At 50.7% G+C, this 21,278-nt stretch overlaps 1 protein-coding gene and 1 pseudogene across 6 annotated transcripts in view; one reads left to right on the forward strand and one right to left on the reverse strand.

Moving 5' to 3' along the window:
* LONRF3 (LON peptidase N-terminal domain and ring finger 3) overlaps window positions 1-10,473 on the reverse strand; it is a 38,076-nt gene extending 27,603 nt beyond the window's left edge. The window contains exons 1-3 of one of the 5 annotated variants that reach the window (XM_022562940.2): window positions 9,386-10,372; window positions 6,626-6,744; window positions 3,397-3,519 (exon numbers count right to left, since the gene is read on the reverse strand). In XM_022562940.2, the coding sequence (XP_022418648.1) occupies window positions 3,397-3,519; window positions 6,626-6,744; window positions 9,386-10,202 (1,059 nt within the window). In that variant the 5' untranslated portion in view covers window positions 10,203-10,372. Of the gene's footprint in view, window positions 1-3,396; window positions 3,520-6,625; window positions 6,745-9,385 lie in introns of all 5 variants that reach the window. The other 4 variants (XM_022562942.2, XM_022562944.2, XM_022562945.2 and 1 more) reach the window with 4 other exon arrangements.
* A 93-nt stretch (window positions 10,474-10,566) lies between these two features.
* Window positions 10,567-19,779, forward strand: LOC149744196 (uncharacterized; annotated as a pseudogene). The gene is made up of 2 exons (XR_016391283.1): window positions 10,567-12,591; window positions 13,010-19,779. The product of XR_016391283.1 is annotated as an uncharacterized LOC149744196 (transcript).
* The last annotated feature ends 1,499 nt before the right edge of the window (window positions 19,780-21,278 follow it).

A 21,278-nucleotide genomic window follows, 5' to 3' on the forward strand; every position in this document is an offset into this window, starting at 1 on the left:
TCATCGAGGTTCCTCGCTACTTCTTCCCACCCTGCCCGTTTTGCTCCCTCCTCCATCAGCCCCGGATCATGAATTCCCTTCAGCAGTGAAATGTCCGGAAAAGCAGAACCCAACCTTCCTTCCTCTTCTCCTAGTCTCTCCTCCCCGTTTCTGGCCTTCACTTTCCAGAGAATGTCAGGTATCTTCAAGGACCGGGGGCAGGCCGGTTCCAGTCTATGGCTGGCTTCCTTTGCAATTGATAAGCTGGGGGCAGTGGTGCGGGGGCAGGTAGAAGACCCAGAAGGGACCGCGAGACAAAGATGTGCGGTCGCGCGGACGCTGCGCCATCAGCTGCCCACATCCTTGTTTCAGTTCTCCCCTGTGAAAGCGCCAATTATCAGCGTACGTATGTATCTATCATGCGTAACACAACACAGGAAGGCAGGTCACTCACTTCTAAAACATATTCACAAGTTTGCCACGGGGACCCACTAAAGGGCGCTCCACCCTTTGTTCTGGGTAATAGGGTATTAACTCATCAGGAGAATCTGACCGAAACTCTGACCAAACTCTCTCTGGTTTGATTTGCTCTTTTGCTGGGCCCCAGCAGTTCCTTCATGATGTTCCTTCTGATGCCAGCACTTTCCACATAGCCAAGCCCTGCTCATCCCTCAAGGCTCAGCTCCAGCACTACCTTCCCCTACTCCCCCAGCCTCCCTGATCTCTCCTGTCCTTCCGTGTTCTCGACTTCACCATAAGACAGCACCTTACACTACACAGTCTTGTGTTAGCCTCAAATTGCGTTGCAGATGTAAGTCTTTCTCTCTAACCAGATGGTCACCTTCTGGAGGGCACGTGACAGATGTCCAATAAATACTCATCACACTGGATGGAACTGAATTAAGACACTAGCCATCCCAGGGCCCAGGGAGAGGCCTAGGGTTCAGACCCAAAGTCTTCAGACAGATGCCTCTATCTCCTCCCAGCTAGGAGTTGGTAAAGGAGTGAGGTGGGGAGGTACTCACAGCGACCAGGGCCATAAATGCCACCTTTCAGAGGCTCCTCCCGAGTGGCCCACCAGGACCAACCCACTTCTGAAGCAATCTCCCTGGAATTCTCCCAAAAAGAACAGTATCAGCCATAGGGCATCCCAAGGTACAGGGATAAAAGGGTAGAGTGCGGTGAGAGGGAAAGAGAGGCAGAGGGGGAACTCGAAGGAAACAAAGCAGAAGTAACAGCAGCTCTGACCTTCTTCCTTTAATACCTAAGATAGACTAGGCCTTCTCAGTGGCTTTGGAAAACAAAATTTGGGGTCACTCTCAGTGGGAATGAGCATTCCACATACGAATGGAAGTCAATTCCACTTCAGTGTCTGCCTTTGAAAGGCCCAAATGGCTCAAGAGGGCAAAAAAGAATCTGAGGTAAATACAAACATTAAAAAGAAACCCAGGCCTGTGAGTGGCTAAGGCAGCTAATTAATCCCAAGTGAGCCTGGACCATCTCTGTCATACCTTTATCCCTGGAATGGGAACAATCCAGTAAATAAGCACAGCGGAGGTCCTCAGTGTTCTTAAGTAACTGCCATGCCCTCGCCACACTCAGTGGAAATTCGCCTCTAAATACTCACCCCAGCTTCAGAACTCTGGAACACTCGTCACAGGCAAATGCTCGCTTGTATTGTCTGAAATTTATATTACACTATATAACAAGTGCAAGATTGTAAGGTAGGTCCTTGAGGACTGACACTGTGGCTTATGCCTCTCTGGGTCTCAGAGCTTAGCACAGTGTGTTCCCCTGCCCCGCTAAGGCAGCTGTGGAAATGACACTAGGTGGTCTGTAAAATCGGGCTGTAAAGAGAGATCAACCCAACTGATGATACCAGAGCCTCTCAGGCCAACTGGGAAATGGACAAATGAGAATAAAGGAACCACTCACTCCTGAGCCCAACACCTGCCTCTTTTGGCCTTTGCACACTCTGTCCCCAAAAGTCAAGGCTCTTCTAATCGCCTTTGTCCATCCATCCCAGACCCGGATAATTCCATTGCTGCTCTCCCCCCAGCCCCAGCAGTGGGTGCTGAGACTCCTGACAAGGCCTCCTGGGACAGCAGGATGGTGGAGCAGCTCACAAGGCAGACTCCGGAAGCAGGTGGAGTTGGGTTTGATTGCTCTTTCACCAATCACTAGGTGTGTGACCTCAGGAAAGTCACCAAGCCTCAGCTTCCTCATCTGTCTCATCTGTAACATGGGCATAAATAATAGTACCTACCCTCATAGGGCCACTGGGGAAATGAAATTATATCTTCCCCATAAAGCCCATAGCACAGTGTGGGGTGCACAGGAAACGCTCAATAAATGTTAGCTATTATTATTATTACTCACACTATGGAGTGCAGTTAAGATTTGGGAAAGGGTCCACGGCTTGGAGCAATTCTCTGCCACCAGCGCTCTGACTAACCAGGCCAAAGCAACTTCCCGGAAAAGAAACCTTCTGTGAGAGGCATAGCGTCCAGAGCTCAGCTTCCCCTAGTTCATTGATTTTGCTTAAGATTCCTTTCTGGGGCCTTCAGAAACCACTCCTGTCTCTTGCGCCCTTTCTTCATCCACAGCTCTGCCAAACTGTACTGGGACAGAGGCACTTGGGGAGTGGCGGTGAATAGGGAGTGGGAGAGCAGAGGCCGCCACTGATTGTTAACATCCAACTTCCAGGCCAGTTAGCCAGACCGTGAGAATACATTGCAGAACAGTAAGCAACGAAGTCCACGAATTGAGGATGCTTGAGCCTTCACTAATGCGCCCAGTATTTAAACAGTAACATCCACATTCTCCCAGGACTCAAGGGTTGGAATGACTGTTTGCATGTATTGTAATAGTCCTTGACTTATATTCTGTATGTGTTTTATTTCTAGCAAAGGAGCTGAAGGTTGGAGTTCTGCATATGGCAGGGCAGATGGGACCCAACATCCCTTCTGAGGAGCTGGCTGCCCTGTGTGACTGGTGAAGCTGTGACTTAGCTAAAGAAAAGTTCTACAACTGCGGGCAGCCTCACACACAGGACCTCTTGCCAACGGCCAGAATCTCCTCAGGGGGCCTCCATCCCCATGTTAACTTATTTGGTTTTATTTTGTTTTGTTTGTTTCCCACTGACAACCCAAACCCCGAGTCAAAGAAGCAAGAACATCCCTCACCAGCTCCTACAGAAATGCAGGAACTGCTCGATCTGATTGTACACGCCAAAAGGATGGTGCTTCCGGGCCATCAGTTGGCACTTGTGTCTCGCTCCTGTCCCCTCAACCCAGGGAGCCACCCACTCAGGACCCCCAATCCCAGGAAGGGCAGTTCCCTCACTCCCCCCACCCCGGAGAAGACAGAGGGGTGGGGGCCCACTGAGCAGCTGGACCTGATGTCATCTCAACTCACCCTTTGGGCTTCAGCTCTTGCTCTTTTGTTCTTTCCATCGAGGGACACACAATATAGAAACTCCCTTAGTGCTTCCTCCACCTTGCCTAGGGTGGCTAAGGCTTGCGCTTTTCTGAAGTGTGCCTGGAAGAAAACATGAGCATTCAATCCCATTCTTATCCACCTCTTGATGCTGCTATCGTTCACAACACCAGCTAACTGCTTCGTGGGTTTTCATTGTCATGTGAAGGGTTTTAAAAGGACTATCTCATCTATAGCCCTACTAGGTAGGCAACTGTTCTGAAGCCCATTTTCAAGGAGATAAAACTGAGATCCAGAGAAATGACTCGCCCAAAATAATAAGAGATTGTGGAATCAAGTTTTGAGCCTGGGACTGACTGATACCGAAGCCCCAATTCTCAACCACTGTGCCTCTGCCTCCCTCTCTCCCAGCCCCACCACTGTATTGGAGGAGGTACCAAATGTAGCAAGAACCCCCATTTGAGCACATACTAACCAGGTTTCAGGACCTGCCTGGATGGACCTTCCTGGTAACTGGTCTGTCAAGCAGAGACCTAGTCCATCTTACCGGCTGAGCGACCACCTACACTCACTGATCATTTATCAGAAGAGGCCCAAGTGAGCCAAGGCATGTGATCTCTCCAAGACCTCAAAGGTAGCTAGTAGCAAAGCTGGAACTAGAACTGTGCCCCTCCCCGCGAAGCAGACCGCCCTTTGGAGGGCTAACCAGGGCCTGCGCAAACGCTTTGGCTCCGGTGGGCTCAGCCCCTTCGCCACGTCTTGAAATAGCATAAGAAGTTTTAGGGCTCCTCAGGGTCCAAGCCCAACTGCCCTGGGAGAGAAACCCTAAGGGGTAGGAGAGGTGCATCCTGGGGAAGAGGGAGGAAAAAGAAAAGAGGTGGGAGGAGGGCTGCCTCCTCTCCGTGCCTTAGGACAGGTGCTCCTGGCAGCTTGGCTTGGAGGCTGCCCCTCAGGGGCCTGCTCCCCACTCCCTCAGCTCCACGGCTGAGCCCGAGTGTAACTTAGTGAAGGAAATAATGCGGGGTGCAGCTGCTGGGCACTCTAATATGCGGGGCCTCCCCTTCCGACACGCCTCTGCAGGCCGCAGTGCCCTCCGGCTCGGGCCTGGCTACAGGGGCCAGCCGGGATCTGCCTTCCTGAACAGTGGCCCCTGCTCCAAGCCTCTTGGGGGCCTCCCCAAGAACTCCCCCTCCTTCTGGAGCCGGATGCATGGCTTGTTGCATCTTCCCAGCAGTGCTCCGGGGGCCCTCAGGAGAAAGGCTTGTGTGACATTTCAGGGCGGCTAGAGGGGATAAGTGCTGGCAGCCTCGAGAGGCTTTGGGATCTGACCAATCATACCAAGCAGCCACCCGTATATACTCCAGCTGCTCAGGGCCGCCAGCTCACCCTCCTGGAGCTGCACCGCCTGCAGGAGAATTTGAGAAGCACGAGCCCTGGCTGGGTGGCTGGAATAGGGCTGCACGCGGTGAACTCCTCCCACAAGGGCGTTTCATATAGAAACGGTGGGAAATATGCAAATCGGGGTGTGAGGCGGCGCTGAATCAGAAGCAACGTTCAAGTCTTCTCTCGACCCCCAAGTCAGCAGAGTTCTCTCGTCACTGCCTCTCTGCTTACGCCAGCACTTTGGGGAAATGAACTCCTGTTTAATATTTCCACCAACTCTTCCTTCACTGGGGAAGTCACTTTTCCTGTTTCATCCAAGATGGTCCACTGCTTACTCAGCCTTGTTTCCCACTGCACTGTCGAGGCCCCAACCCTTAGGGGGCCTAAGCAGAAAGAGTTGCAAGAGAAGTCCTCTTACGCCCAGGCAGCTCACTGGCCTGCACCACTACAAGGCCTGAAATAGCTCCCACTGAAGCTCCTGTGGGTTAAGACTTTGGTGACTTTGAATAAACTGTAATTGTGCTCCTTGGGAAAGAGAATATACTAATCCATCATCATTCATGAAAACCTTCTCATGAAAGAACATACGAGATTCACTCTGACATTAATGGCCCAGTATGCAGCTCCACAATGTTTTATCTGAAGTTCCCAGATCCTGAAAACAGTCTGATAATCCAGTATGTTCATAAGCTTGACATCAGAATCATTAGGTGGCAAAACCTGACCTAAAACGATGTGTGTTACAGTCTTTGTCCCACTTCGTGTGTATTTTCATGTAATATCCTACAGAAATAGTGTGTGTGACTATGGGGCGCTGTCCAGAGCTTAAACCTGGGCTTTGTGAGGTTGGGAACATTCTGGATTCTGAACATATCTGGCCCCACGGGATTCAGATAAGGGATCCCAGCCTTGGATGAGTTGGGGTTGTGCAGAGACAGCACCACACCAAGAGCCAGCGTTACAGCTCACAGAATGGTCTCTTGGCCATGCTCACCTGTAACCCTCACTGCATCCCTGTGAGGCGATCAGGGCAGACAGCAAGATCTTCCTTTTGCAAACTAGGACACTTAGGGTTCAGAGAGTAAAGCGACTTCCGCATGGTCACTTAGCTTGCAGGTAGTAGAGCCCAGGCTCAAATCTAATCTTCTAAACAAAATATTGAAATGTGGCTGAGGGCCAGTCCTGAGGCCTGACAGAGATGCAGAAAGTGACACTTTGCACCCTGGCATCTTGAGAGATGCTGAACCTGTCTTTCTCTCCACCCCTCCACGTGACCTACATGTTTAGGGGAACCGGCAGGCTGACTGACTACATTAAGGACTTGAGAGGGCAGAACGAGCCAGCAATACTTCTCTCTCCCTCCTGTTTCTACTGTCCTGGGAAAAGAATGATGCTGTTGACGGCAGACACATACAACGCCATGTGCCAGGCATTGTTCTAAGTATCTGCATGCATTAGCTCATGTAATCCTCACAACAAACCCTCATTTTATAGATGAGGAGATGAGGTACAGGGAGGTTAGGTAATTTGCCAAGGCCGCACAGCTAGTAAAAGTAGCAGAGCTGGGACATAAAACTCAGGCAGTCTGGCTCCCAAGTCCATGCTCTAGAGAGTCACAAGGCCCAGGCTGCTCTGCGGGTCATCAGCGGAAGATCAGGTCGGGGAGGAATCCAGCTCCCTTGCAGATCCCTAAGTCACCCTTTGTCAAGGGACCCCCCAGCTCCTCTGAAGAGCCTTCTCCCTGCTCTGAGTGAGGGAGGCAGTCCTTCCTGCCAGTTTCTGTCTGCAGTGCAATTCCTTCCCATCCCTCCCATCCCACACTCACCTTAAACCCCATGGGGCGGAGCTTACATGCTATTTCCGCATCATGCAGTGCATCCTCATGAGACTCCAAGGTGAAATAAATTTGAGACCGGTTGCTGTAAAGCAAGTGGTCATTTGGAGCTGCCAAAATGAGAAAAAACAAACAAACAACAAAAAAACCTTGAGCAGAATGGCAAGTTATCTAGGACTTTTCTGCTAGGGACCCAAAGGGGTAAGCTCGATCTCCAGCCCTAATATTGCCCTGCCTACCACACCCCCCAGCCACTCTGGGTCTGAGCTTCCCCAACTGTAAAGAAGTCATTTTTCCCCTTCTCTCAAGCAGTTCCTTAGAGGGCCTGTGGTGTCAGTGGTGCATTAGCAACTTTGACTCTCGCACCCTGGAACTCTCGCACCCTGCTTCATGGCCGTGGCTAGCAACTGGCAGCCTGGCTTCTGGGTGAGGTATTGCCCACAAGGAAACAGGCCAGGGAGGAAGGAGAAGGGGATGGCCAGATGTGACCCCCATCCTTGCCACCAGGAAGACAAGTCCAAGTTAGTCTCCCGGTGATATCAGCGATATCTCTGTCTACAAACCCCAGCATACATGAAGTTCTTCTGAAGAAAATAGAAATGCATCTGCAAGCCTCCATCCTCTCATTACAGATAGGCAGATGTGAATGGACAAGACTTCTGGGAATAAAGTGAGGTTGTCTCTCATCAATACTCTGAACCACTAGATGCCAGGGATGGAAAGGCCTTTAGAGATCATCTGGCTCAATCAACCCATTCTTCAAGGAAAATCAAGCCCAGAGAGGGGAAGGCACCTGCTCAAGTCTAGCTAGCTGGCCAGACTCATTACTAACTTGACAGACTTTGAATCTGGGGTGGGAGACAGGTTCCTTTTTTTCCGAAGGAGAGTGTAGTACTTCGAATAGTAAGGAAGAGAGACTGGCCATCTTCCGGCACCAAGATACTCTTTGTTGGGGAGGTCCCTTTCCTCTTAGAAGGGTGAAGAGGTCTTGACATTTTTCACCTTGACTCCTCTAGTGGTGCAAGGAAGAACCCCCAGGGGAAAGTGGTGACAGCAACAAAGGGGGAGGAGGAGGAGGGCAGGAAGGGGCTTTCGTGGCCCTTGGGGGTCGGCTGAAAGGAATGGAACCTCCCTTGGAGACCTGGGCTTAAGCGGCTGCCACCTGTCTACGTCATACTGCCCTGCTCTTCCCCAGGGACTGGGCTCCACCTTCTGCTGCGGGAACAGGCTTTGTTGGGGTTTTTCCCCCAGGGGTGTGCAGAGGGTTCGCCTGGGTGCCCATTACTTGCTCTTAAGACATCAGTCAAGAGTTTGCAGTCTCCTCTGTCCCTTTCCTTGCAGCACACACTGTGCTTTGCTTGGGCACACGGGGTCTCGTTCCTCCCCCTCCCCCACTACCTGTTGCAAGCTCGGGTGGAGGTGCAACACGTGGAGGCGCCAGCCCACCCCCTCCTCCACCCATCCGAGTGGGGCTCAGGGCACCCTGGGATCCCAGAGCCCTGTCTGCCCAGCCCTGTCGCCTCCTCCCCGGCACGCTTCGCCAGACACCGCGCCCCGCCGCCGAGCTCCTGGCAGCCGGCCTGAGCTGGGCAATACCCGCGGCTCGGCGGCCACTTCCTGGGTCCAGACGCGGGGGGTCGGGGAGGGGGGAGTCGTTCCCTGAGGGAACTCGGGCGCCCTAGTGCGGCCCGAGGCGCGGGACTGCCCACATCGCCCTTGAGGCCGCAAAGACCACCCATCCCTCCTCAGGCGGCACGGGAAAGCGGGACAGAGGCGGCCCCCTTGGCAGCCAGCCCACGGTCCCCGAGGATCCCCGAGCCGTCGCCTGGCCGGTCGCCCTCTGGTCTGTCGGGCTGGTGTTCGAGGCGAGAGCGCAGGCTGCGGGCGGTCGGGCGCGGGGTGGGGGGGCATCTATTTCAGCCGAGGATCGTGTGATAGGAAGCGGTGACAATGAGTCACAGGGCGACGGGGCGCGAGCGCTCCCCCCACCCCGCCCGCACACGCTCCCGGGATGGTTTCCGAGGCGAGCGTGGCCCACTTCAGCTACCTCAGCCGTTACACAATCCCGCCCGCCCGCGCGGAGGAGGGGCCGCCCGGCCCCGGCCGCTCGCGGCCCTTATGCAACCAGTGCTCTCCTGACCTAATTCCACGCCGGACCCACCCCACCGGGAGCCGCGGCCCCGGAAGGGACAACTCCCGGCAGCCACGGCGGCCCCAGGCCGGGAGGGAGCGGCAGACGCAGGCGCCGACCGAACATCCCAGGCTGGCGGGAGCCCAGAGGCCCCGGCGCGCGAGTGGGAAGGGTGCGAAGTTCCCCTGCTGGCCCGAAAGCTACGGACAGGTGTTAAGAGGGGCCCATGCGCGCAGCGACAGAAGGAGAAGGCGAGCCCGAGAAACAGACGGTGACACCGAGCAAGAGCCAGAGTGACAAAGATACGGAAAGAAAGAAAAAGACGGAGAAACAGAGCGACACAAACAGAAGCAGGGACTGAGACACGCAGAAACACACAAGCTAACAGGAGACACAGAAGAAGACAAAGAGCAAGGAGATAGACAGAGACCCAGAGAAAGAGCCATGAACCAGTAGAGACAGAGAAAAAGTCGGAGACGGAACTCCAGAGCCCCCCTCCCCCACTCCGGTCGCGGTCCATCCCAAGGTCCGCGCGCCCTCCTCCGCCCGGGTCCACCCCGCAGCTCCCCGCCGGGCTCGTGCCCCCACCCGCCCCGGCCCCGGCGGCACGGTGGCCTCACCCAGCCTAACTGCCTCGTTGTACTTGAGCAGCGCCGCCTCCACCTGGCGCTCGCGGTACAGCCGGTTGCCCTCGTGCCGGAGTTGCGACGCCCTTGCCGGGCCCGGGAACAACTTCCCGAGGAGGCCGCTGAGCACCACGTTGACCCGCAGCGGCGGCGGCGCCTGCTGCCCAGCTCGCCGGGCCCCGCGCGCCCGCCCGGTGGCCACCATCAAAGCGGAGAGTTTGACCCCGCACAGCGCACAGCGCCGGTCGGCTGCCCGCCCGCGTTCCAGGCACAGTTTACAAAAGGTGTGTCCGCAGGACAAGGACACGGGGTCTGAGAGAAATCCATGGCACTTCCGGCACTTGAAGCCGTCCCACACCTCGGTGGCCTCGGCGGCCGTCGCCGCCCCTGCCTCTTCCGCCGCCAGCGCGCAGCTCGCCCCGCGGCTCCCGTCCGGGGGCTCCGGCGCCGGCTCCTCGCCTTGAGGGACTTTCTCGGCCAGGCAGCGCACCAGCTGCTCCAGCTGCTCGGCCACCAGCTGCTGCCGCTCCGAGAGCTGTCGGTACACCTCGAGGGCTTCACGGAGGCGCCCCCCAGACGCCAGGGCGTCGGCCTGCGTGAGCAGGACTTTGCACTCCGGCGTCGAAGCCCTCGGAGGACGCTCCTGCGGCGGCGGCCGAGTCGGTAGAGGTGCGGGGCCTTCTGTAGCCGCCTCTGGGTGGGGGCCCGTGTCTCCGCGGGCCGGTGATGCCGCCGGCTCCGCCAGCTCTAAGTTGTTGCTGCAGAGCTCGGCGGGCAAGCTCAGCATCTGTTCAGTCTGAAATGAATCCATAGGGAGAGGGACATGCGTGGGGAAGAGGCGTCTAGGGGCCGGGGACGCGGAGCAGGGAGCGGCGGCTGGAGGGAATCGGGGCTGCCACGGCCGCCGCTCTGCCGCTCGCCGGTCCCTGCAATGCCTCCGCGAGCTCCATGCCGGCCGCCCCGCGCCGCCTAATAACTGTCTTGTCTCAGCAAAGTGTTATATAAAACGACACCACGTGACGCGCCGCCAAGCCGCTCATTGGCCGGCGGCGGGGCGATTGTTACAAAACCAGACAGTTTTGTAACAGTGTTGTGCTTGCTTCTGTGGGCTTAGCTTTTCTTGGCTTCTTTTTGCGGTTGTTTGTGTTTACACTCTGCCTTAGTTCCCCCTCGCAATGTGGTTCCTTTTCGGAAGACGGGGAGAGAAAGAAAAAACCCAGCGTCTTCTCCTGGGCTTCTCCGTCTCCAAACCCTACCCCATCCCTCCTCCAAACCCGTCAGCAAACAGGTCCTCTCTGCCAGCCGCCTGCTAGCGGTCCCCTTTCCCCTCAAGAGGCCGGTACCTCGAGGCACGCAGTCCGCCAGGTCTTTAGGGACGCCGGAGGCTTGCCCTCCCAGGGGCGACGGCGGCTGTCTGCAAAGGGAAGCGGGTTGGGAGGGTCCCCGGGCAGCCCCCACTCGGGTACCGGCCCCGGCTCCTCACACCCGGGGTCCCTGGCCACCTTCCCCAAGGAGTCCCCCAAAGGTAGTGAGTGCGGTTATCTGAGGGCGCTTGATCTCCTGTGCCGGGAGACTCGGAGCAGCGGGCCCGGCGGGCTCAGCAGTTTGGCGGCGCTCGCTGAGCGGAGAGGGACATGCGGAGAAGATGCGCTCGCCGGCTAGCGCCCGGAGGAGGCCCCCCGCGCGCCCCGCTTCCTCACCTCTCTCTCCTCCAACGCTGGAGCCTGCGCTGGGGCGGGAGGCCGGCGCCCCGGCCCTGGGGGCCACCGGCAGGATGGGCGCGGCCGCGAGCACAAGGCCTGCTGGGGTCAGTGGGCACTCCGGGGGCGTGGGAGAACGGCGGGCGGAAGGCGGGAACCCAGAGCGCTGCTCGGGAGAAAGTCTGCGAGTCCTGGCGCACTCCAGCGGCCGGCCCCGCTGCCTGCCGGTCCGCCGCTCCAGAGCGGAGACTTCCGACGCCGGCGTGTCACCGTGGGGGGCTGCGCCCAAGCCGCGATGCTTGGCTCACAACGGCTAGGGGTCTCAAGGGTGCCCCGCTTCCTTCCAGAAGGCCAGAGTGAACCGCCCACCCCACGTCTCCCTCCCACCCCCACACTTCGGACGGGAGCCACTCGCTCAAATAAGGGTCCTGCTGCTCCAAGCAGGGAGGTGGGGTCTGGACTTGTCTCCGGGTCAGTGGGCCTGCGGAGTCGGCAGGCTCTCGGTACTGCCTGGAGCCACGGCCGAGGTGGAATGCCGCCGCAGAGGCCTGAGGACCTACAATGGGCGCCTGCTCTGGCCATTTCTTAGCTGAGTGACCTTGGGCAAGTGATCTAAAACTCTGGGAGCCATCGTTTTGGCTTCTGAACCAGTGTCAAGGATGACTAGCTATGTTTCAGAGCTGGGAACCACAGGCTCCATCCGGGCTGTGTCTCTTTAGGTCATTAATCCCCCTTGAGTCAACACCAAGGTCCCAGAGAACAGGTACTGTGCAGCTATCCTTAGAGCCTCCCTCTGAGACAGGATGGGGGGAGAGGGTCAGAAGGGAGAAGGGACACGGGCACATAGGGGAAAGGGACCAAGAAAAGAAACCAGAGGAACTCAGGATGTAGGGAAGAAGGCGCACATCGGAAAACCTGGCTTGCAGCCCCGGCTTTGTCATAACTTGCTGTGAGACTTTGGGCGAGTCCTCCCACAAGGTCTTAGTTTGACAAGGTCTTGTCCTAATGTCCAAGGTTCCCTCCAGCTTGAACCTTGACAGCCTTCTATCCTAAGACTAGATGTCATGATACCCAACTCAACTACTTAAGTACAAAAGTCTAGTCCAGATGCTGTGGGAGACGGTGGCTTGGACAAGGGGGTGAGGTCAGCAGTAGTAGTGGAAGGGCAGGGGTGGCTAGATGGCTGTCCTCTTCTTCAAGGTCAGGCTTGAGCTAGAGTTTGAAGCTGGGGGAGTCAGGAGGCCAAGAGGTGGAGGAGAAGACTATGCTGGGCAGTTGGGGAGAAGCTGGAGCTCCTGCTGACTTGCTGTCTAAGGGGAGCTCCTTTCACCTTCAGTTTCCCCTGTTAATTGAATGGGGTCTATCAGTCCGTTCAGGCTGCTATAACAAAACATCATAGACTGGGTGGCTTATAAACAACAAACATTTATTTCTTACAGAGAAATTTATTTCTGGAGACTGGGAAGTCCAAGATCAAAGTGCTGGCAGATCCAGTGTCTGGTAAGAACCCTCTTCCTGGCTCAAGACAGCTGTCTCTTTTCTGTAGCCTCACATGGTGGAAAGGGGCAAGGGATCTCTGTGAGGTCTTTTATAAAGGCATGAATCCCATTCATGAGGGAACCCTCATGACTTAATCACCTCCCAAAGGCCCCACCTCCAAATACCATCACATTGGGGTTAGGTTTCAACATATGAATTTTGGCGGGGGGGGGGGGGGACACAGTCTGTAGCAGGGTTCCAGGCATTAATTATCTGCCTGTCCCTTCTGGCGCCTGTGAGGAGGGATAATCTGTGGGGCAGGTAAAGAGATTTATATGGAAGGGCCATGAGATGGAAAATGATGACCTCTTAGTTCAAAAATTTTATCCCTTTGACAAGTTGTAAAAATAGATATTGGTTATCCAAAATTGTCTTCCAGATGCAGATTTGGGCTGTGCCTTTGCTCCCTGGACCACCTTGACAAGTAAGCATTCCCTGGGTTGGCTTCCCTCCCTTACCCGCCATGGCAAGGAGGCAAGGAGAAGGCCAAGTCAGGCAGCGGGTTTCATTCAGTCCTGCAGACTTCGAGTAGAGTTGCTCTCATCAGGGAGCCCCTCCGGACAGCTGTGTGTGCCATGGCTAACCAGGAACTTAGGAAGGTTGAAAGCTGCCAGGGTGTTGCAGGGTGCAACGGTGCAAAAGGCAGCACCATCCACTCACTGACCAGGCCACGTGAGAGTTTTACATTGCATTTTCAAATCAGGACTGCCTGTAGGATAACACCCAGTGGGTTTCTATTGAATACTGGAGAACATTACCACAATGCTTGTCTTTCCTTCTTTCTTTAAACAAACATTCCATTGGTATTCATTTGTGGACCAACTCACAAATCTCCTACTCAAAACTTCTTCTCCTCTGCCCTTAATGATTGAAGTTCCCTAGAACTTGACGCTGAGGGGAGAGGAGAAATTGAGAACGCTTCTTCAGATGCAAATATTCCCCTTAAAGGGCTGGGTCCTTCAAACCTCCACTAATTTTGCCAGCATCCCCTCCTGGCTGAGGTTAACCAAGAAAAAGAGCAAGAGTTGATCCGCTCCTCCTTTTCAACTGACTTACAGCAAGTTTTCCAACTGGGCCCTGAGGATTCTCTCTGGGGCCCAGAGGAGACAGCAGGCAGGGTTCGACTCTAGCTCCCCTCAACCAGGGCAACCTTGCGTCCACCTGTTTCATGTAGTGAGCTTTGGGGATGATTTCATTGAAGAAAGGCTTTCCCTTCCTTAAAATTAAAAAGTTTGAAAACTGTGGCAGTTTTCACCTCTTTTAACATATTTGCTGAGCATCTTCTATGTACCAGGCACCGTTCTAGGTATTGGAGATATATCAAAGCAGCGCTTCGCTCCCAGGTCCTCCCTTATATATGGTGGCAGCTTTTCCCCACACATTCTTGTCCCGGCCTCCCAGGCCAACTAGAGGGCAAGGACTAGTGTCTTATGTCTTTCATTTCCTCCTCAGGGGACAGTATTTGAACAGACCGTACTGAACACTGCAGTGGACATTCTGGCCCTACATGGGAGTGTGCAGAGGGACAAGAGGAAACCCAGCTAGAATATGTCATACCTTTGCCCTGGGTTGTTCACAGAGAGAGAGGGCATGCAGATAATTAAGGGTTAACAGTCCTACACTTGGGAAGGACTGGTAACAGCTCTGGGATGGAAGAATCCAGTCAAAGCCAGGGAGCTGCAGTGAGGAATGAGCGACACCGCCACACACACTCTCTCTCTCTCTCTCTCTCTCACACACACACACACACACACACACACACACACACACACACTCACACTAAGCATGGAAGCTTGGCCAAAGCATTTACTTGTTCTTTACTTGAGTTTCTCATTTTATAAACTGGAGGTGATCCATCGATTATGTAGTCCTTACAGGAAAGAAAATTAGGCATGGTGGGCATTAAAGACATTGACATGAAAAAGGCTGCCCTTGCTATCTAGAGTAGCCAAAAAATCCAAAGCTAAAAGAAACTTTACAGATCAGCCCCGGTTTCACAAGTGAGGGAACCGAGGGCTAGAGAAGGCAAGCGACTTGCTGCAGGTCACAATGGGAGTTTGTGACAGAGCCAAGATTGGAAGCTAGGGCTCTTGCCTCTTTGTTTAAAGTTCTTTCCATGTGACCAGAAAGCTTCCAAAGGACACAGAGCGTCTCCCAAATAAATAAGAAATTATTTCAGATTTCCGAATTACAAGATTTGCCATTCAACAAATATTTACTGAAGAGATACTAGGTGCTAATGGAGCTGGCATTTGCGGGGCAATAAGAGAAGGGTAGGTCATGGTTTTTACCCTCCAGTAGCTAACTGAGGAAACAAGAGGCAAAGATTTGAAACAGTTAAGTAAAAATAACAAGCAGTATGTGAGAAGTGCCAAAATTGGGGGAACAGTGAGTCCAAGGGAGAGCTCAAAGGAGACAGAACGCAATGCTTCCCATCTCGTAGCAAAGGTTCCTTTAAGCTGAGTTGGAGAGGATTTACATAGAAAAGTTAAAGACCACCCCGATGCTCAAATCAAGGGGGTTCCCTTCACCCTGGGGGCCACTTGGCCGGGAGAAAGGAGAAGAAATCCAAGTAAGCCAGGCTGGGCAAGGCCCAGGAATTTGTATTTTTAAAGGCCACCATGTGATTGTCATGCTCAGCCAGGTCTGAAGTTCATCCGTGTAAAGGGTAATGCAGAATAGATTGGATAAGGGCACCCCACTCCTCTCCCTAGCTCACCCAGCTTCTCTGGGGGTAGGCACCAATAAATCTTGTCTACATTTTTCTGAAGGGAAAACTGAGGGTCCAGAAACTTTCGATGATGTGTTCCAGGTCATTCAGTAAGTAGTGGGGACTCGGTTTCTTGCCAACCAGTAGAAACAGAAAGATCATAATACACCATCCTGAAGAAGATTTTGCTTCATTTCTCTGTAAGACAAGTCAGACCCGCTTGGTTAGCTAGAGAGTTCGTTGCCCAGAGTACAAAAAGGAGCAAGTCTCTGGAGCTGCCAGGTGTGTGGGACAGAGCCCAGGGCGACGTTAGTTGCTGGGAGATCAGAGTTCTAACTTTGCTGTGTGACTCAGCCCAAGCCACTTCCCCTCTCTCTTTGCCTTTCACCTATTAATAACGATGTCCCACGTCACGTTGGGATAGCTACCAGTGATGGAAAATGCACAGCGCGGTTAGTTCCGATGTGATCCCTGGGAACAGAAGGGATCCACAGCCATCTGCCGACTGTTGTGAGTAAAATATGTGCTGGCTGCCTTCGGAGCAGAGGCATTTTCTTCCCAGGAAGAGGGTGGGCTAGAGGCCTGAGGCTGGACTCTGCCCTCTTCAGGGGCATTGACCAATGCGAGGCTCTAGAGATCCTGGCAGAGAGCAGTCTGGTCTTAGGAGGAAAAAGAAAGAAAAGGCAGGTTATCTGGAGGGAAAGCAGCAAACATTCATCAGAAGGAAATTATCTGAAGACTTTGGCAGGACTGGGAAATGGGTAAAATCAAGGCTTGGATCTTCTTTTATAAATTGTGGTAAAATATACGAAATGTAAAATTTACCATTTTAGCTATTTTTAGGCGTACAGTTTACTCTTAAGGTCATTCACATTATTATGCAACCATTACCACCACCCATCTCCAGAACTTCTTTTCATTTTGCAAAACCGAAACTCTGAACCCATTAAGTAACAACTCCCCGTTCCTCACCCCCTCCAGCCCTGGCCAGTCACCCTTCTATTTTCTGTCTCTGTGAATCTGACATCTCTTGGTATCTCAAATAAGTGGAATCATATGGTATTTGTCCTTTGGTGACTGGCGTATTTCACTTAGTATAATGACCTCAAATGTTCATTCATGTTGTAGCATGTGCCAAAACTTTTTCCTTTTGAAGGCGGAATAATATTCTCTTGTAGGCATATCCATTTATCCATCAGTGGACACTTGGATTGCTTCCACGTTTTGGCTATTGGAAATAATACTGCTATAAACATGAGCATACAAATATCTCTCCTAGACCCTGCTTTTACTTCCTTTGGATATATACCCAGAAGTGGAATTGCTAGATATATGGTAATTCTATTAATTAATTAATTAATTAGGTTGCACTGAGTCTTAGTTGCAGTAGGCGGGCTCCTTAGTTGCGGCTCACGGGCTCCTTAGTTGCGGCATGCATGTGGGATCTAGTTCTCTGACCAGGGATCAAACCCGGGCCCTGGGCATTGGGAGCATGGAGTCTTAACCACTGAACCACCAGGGAAGTCCTGGTAATTCTATTTTTGTTTTTGTTTGTTTGTTTGTTTTTGCGGTATGCGGGCCTCTCACTGTTGTGGCCTCTCCCGTTGCGGAGCACAGGCTCCGGAGGCGCAGGCTCAGCAGCCATGGCTCACGGGCCCAGCCGCTCCGCGGCACGTGGGATCTTCCCGGACTGGGGCGCGAACCCGTGTCCCCTGCATCGGCAGGCGGACTCTCAACCACTGCGCCACCAGGGAAGCCCTGGTAATTCTATTTTTAGTGTTGAGGAACCACCATACTGTTTTCCACAGTGGCTGCACCAATTTACATTCCTACCAGCAATGCATAAGGGTTCCAATTGCTCCACAGCCTTGCCAACACTTGTTATTTTCTGTTGTTTCTTTTTATAATAGCCATCCTAATGGGTGTGAGGTGGCATACCATTGTGGTTTTGATTTGCATTTACCTAGTGACTAGTGATTTGAGCATCTTTTCATGTGTTTATTGGCCATTTGTACATCTTCTTCTTTTTTTTTTTGTGGCCCTCACTGCTGTGGCCTCTCCCGCTGTGGAGCACAGGGTCCGGACGCGCAGGCTCAGCGGCCATGGCTCACGGGGCCAGCCGCTCTGCGGCATGTGCCATTTTCCTGGACTGGGGCACGAACCCGTGTCCCCTGCACCTGCAGGCGGACTCTCAACCACTGCGCCACCAGGGAAGCCCTGTACATCTTCTTAGGAGAAAGTCTTTTGCCCATTTTAAAAAAGGATTGTTTGTGGCTGAATGAAATTTTTCCATCTGCAACAACATGGTTGGACTTGGAGGAGATTATGCTAAGTGAAATAAGTCAGACAGAGAAAGACAAGTACTGTATGATCTCACTTCTATGTGGAATCTAAAAAATACAACAAACTAGTGAATTTAACAAAAAAAAGCAGACTCACAGATATAGAGAACAAACTAGTTCCCTTTCCAGTGGGGAAAGGGAAGGGAGGAGGGGCAACATACGGGTAGGGGACTAAGAGGCACAAACTATTAGGTATAAAATAAGCTACAAGAACATATATAGTACAACACAGGAAATATAGCCAATATTTTATAATAACTATAAATGGAGAATAACCTTTAAAACTTGTGAATCACTATATTGTACATCTGTAACATATAATATTGTACGTCAGTTATACTTCAATAAACAAATACAAATTTTAAAAATCGGGTTGTTTGTTGTTTTTTTGTTGAGTTTTAAGAGTTTTCTATATATTCTGGATATTAATACCCTATCAAATATGTGATTTGCAAATATTTTCTTCCATTCTGTGTGTTGCTTTTCACTCTGTTGATAGTGTCCTTATCTGAAGACTTTGGCAGAAGTGGGAGATGATTAGAATCAGGGTTTGGATCATAAACTCGAAGTTTCTGGATTCAAAATCTGGCTATTTGCTATTGGGAAAGCTAATTAACCTCTTTGAGCTTGCCTTACTTTTTTCATCTGAAAAATGGGGATAATGCTTATAATAATACCTAGCTTGCTATAATGAGGAATAAATGAGATCACACATGTAAAATCTCACCGCAGAATCTAGCCCAGGTTAAATGCTCAATAAGTGGTAGCCTTTATTAGTATCGGGCATAATAAGGAACCAGAATGATGTAATTGAAATGTGATATTAGTTACGATCAAATGGGTGAGTAGGCCAACAATATTAAATAACCGACCTGAGCACAGTAATATTACATAATACTTATTAACGCTGGTGTAACAAGTTGCAGTTTACAAAGCATTTATTTTTTTTCCCTTTTGCTTTTTTTAAAAATAGATCTTTATTGGAGTGTAACTGCTTCACAATACTGTGTTAGTTTCTGTTGTACCACAAAGTGAATCAGCCATATGCATACACATGTCCCCATATCCCCTCCCTCTTGAGCCTCCCTCCCACCCTCTCTATCCCACCTCTCTAGGTGGTCACAAAGCACCGAGCTGATCTCCCTGTGCTATGCAGCAGCTTCCCACTAGCTATCCATTTTACATTTGGTGGTGTATATACATCAATGCTACTCTCTCACTTCATCCCAGCTTCCCCTTCTCCTCCGTGTACTCAAGTCCATTCTCTACGTCTGCATCTTTATTCCTGCCCTGCAACTAGGTTCATCAGTACCATTGTTTTTTTAGATTCCATATATATGCATTAGCATACGGTATTTGTTTTTGTCTTTCTGACTTACTTCACTCTGTATGACAGACTCTAGGTCCATCCACCTCACTACAAATAACTCAATTTCGTTTCTTTTTATGGTTGAGTAATAGCCCATTGTATATATGTGTCACGTCTTCTTTATCCATTCGTCTGTCGATGAACACTTAGGCTGCTTCCATGTCCTGGCTATTGTAAATAGAGCTGCAATGAACATTGTGGTCCATGACTCTTTTTGAATTATGGTTTTCTCAGGGTATATGCCCAGTAGTGGGATTGCTGGGTCATATGGTAGTTCTACTTTTAGTTTTTTAAGGAAACTCCATACTGTTTTCAATAGTGGCTGTATCAATTTACATTCCCACCAACAGTGCAGGAGGGTTCCCTTTTCACCACACCCTTTCCAGCATTTATTGTTTCTAGATTTTTTGATAATGGCCATTCTGACCAGTGTGAGGTGATACCTCACTGTAGTTTTGATTTGCATTTCTCTAATACTTAGTGATGTTGAGCATCTTTTCATGTGCCTCTTGGCCATCTGTATGTCTTCTTTGGTGAAATGTCTATTTAGGTCTTCTGCCCATTTTTTGACTGGATTGTTTGTTTTTCTGATATTGAGCTCCATGTGCTGTCTGTATATTTTGGAGATTAATCCTTTGCCTGAGTGTTGTCTTTTTGCCTTGTTTATGGTTTCCTTTGCTGTGCAAAAGCTTTTAAGTTTAATTAAGTCCCATTTGTTTATTTTTGTTTTTATTTCCATTACTCTAGGAGGTGGGTCAGAAAAGATCTTGCTGTGCTTTATGTCAAAGAGTGTTTTTCCTGTGTTTTCCTCTAAGAGTTTATTTTTGTGTATGGTGTTAGGTAGTGTTCTAATTTCATTCTTTTACATGTAGCTGTCCAGTTTTCCCAGCACCACTTATTGAAGAGGCTGTTTTTTCTCCACTGTACATTCCTGCCTCCTTTATCAAAGATAAGGTGACCATATGTGCGTGGGTTTATCTCTGGGCTTTCTATCCTGTTCCATTGATCTATATTTCTGTTTTTGTGCCAGTACCATACTGTCTTGATTACTGTAGCTTTGTGGTATAGTTTGAAGTCAGGGAGCCTGATTCCTCCAACTCCGTTTTTCTTTCTCAAGATTGCTTTGGCTATTCAGGGTCTTTTGTGTTTCCATATGAATTGTGAAATTTTTTGTTCTAATTCTGTGAAGAATGCCATTGGTAGTTTGATAGGGATTGCATTGAATCTGTAGATTGCTTTGGGTAGTAGAGTCATTTTCACAGTATTGATTCTTCCAATCCAAGAACATGGTATATTTCTCCATCTGTTTGTCATCTTTGATTTCTTTCATTAGTGTTTTATAGTTTTCGGAATACAAGTCTTTCTCCTCCTTAGGCAGGTTTATTCCTAGGTATTTTATTCTTTTTGTTGCAATGGTAAATGGGAGTGCTTCCTTAATTTCTCTTTCTGATTTTTCATTGTTGGTGTATAGGAATGCCAGAGATTTCTGTGCATTAATTTTGTATCCTGCAAACTTACCAAATTCTTTGATTAGTTCTAATAGTTTTCTGGTGGCATCTTTAGGATTTTCTATGCATAGCATCATGCCATCTGCAAAGAGTGACAGTTTTACTTCTTCTTTTCCAATTTGTATTCCTTTTATTTCTTTTTCTTCTCTGATTGCCGTGGCTAGGACGTCCAAAACTATGTTGAATAAGAGTGGTGAAAGTGGACATCCTTGTCTTGTTCCTGATCTTAGTGGAAATGCTTTCAGTTTTTCACCGTTGAGTATGATGCTTGCTGTGGTTTGTCGTATATGGCCTTTATTATGTTGAGGTAGGTTCCCTCTATGCCCATTTTCTGGAGAGTTTTTATCATAAATGGGTGTTGAATTTTGTCAAAAGCTTTTTCTGCATCTGTTGAGATGATCATATGGTTTTTCTTCTTCAATTTGTTAATATGGTGTATCACATTGATTGATTTGCGTATACTGAAGAATCCTTGCATCCCTGAGATAAATCCCACTTAATCATAGTGTATGATCCTTTAAATGTGCTGTTGGATTCTGTTTGCCAGTATTTTGTTCAGGATTTTTGCATGTATGTTCATCAGTCATATTGGTCTATAATTTTCTTTTTTTGTGATATCTTTTTCTGGTTTTGGTATCAGGGTGATGGTGGCTTCGTAGAATGAATTTGGGAGTGTCTCTCCCTCTGCAATTTTTTGGCAGAGTTTGAGAAGGACTGGT

The sequence above is a fragment of the Delphinapterus leucas genome, chromosome X, assembly GCF_059928025.1.
Source record: "Delphinapterus leucas isolate spDelLeu-1000000601 "Yukka" chromosome X, BTC_Dleu_Yukka2, whole genome shotgun sequence".
NCBI classification, from domain to species: domain Eukaryota; kingdom Metazoa; phylum Chordata; class Mammalia; order Artiodactyla; family Monodontidae; genus Delphinapterus; species Delphinapterus leucas.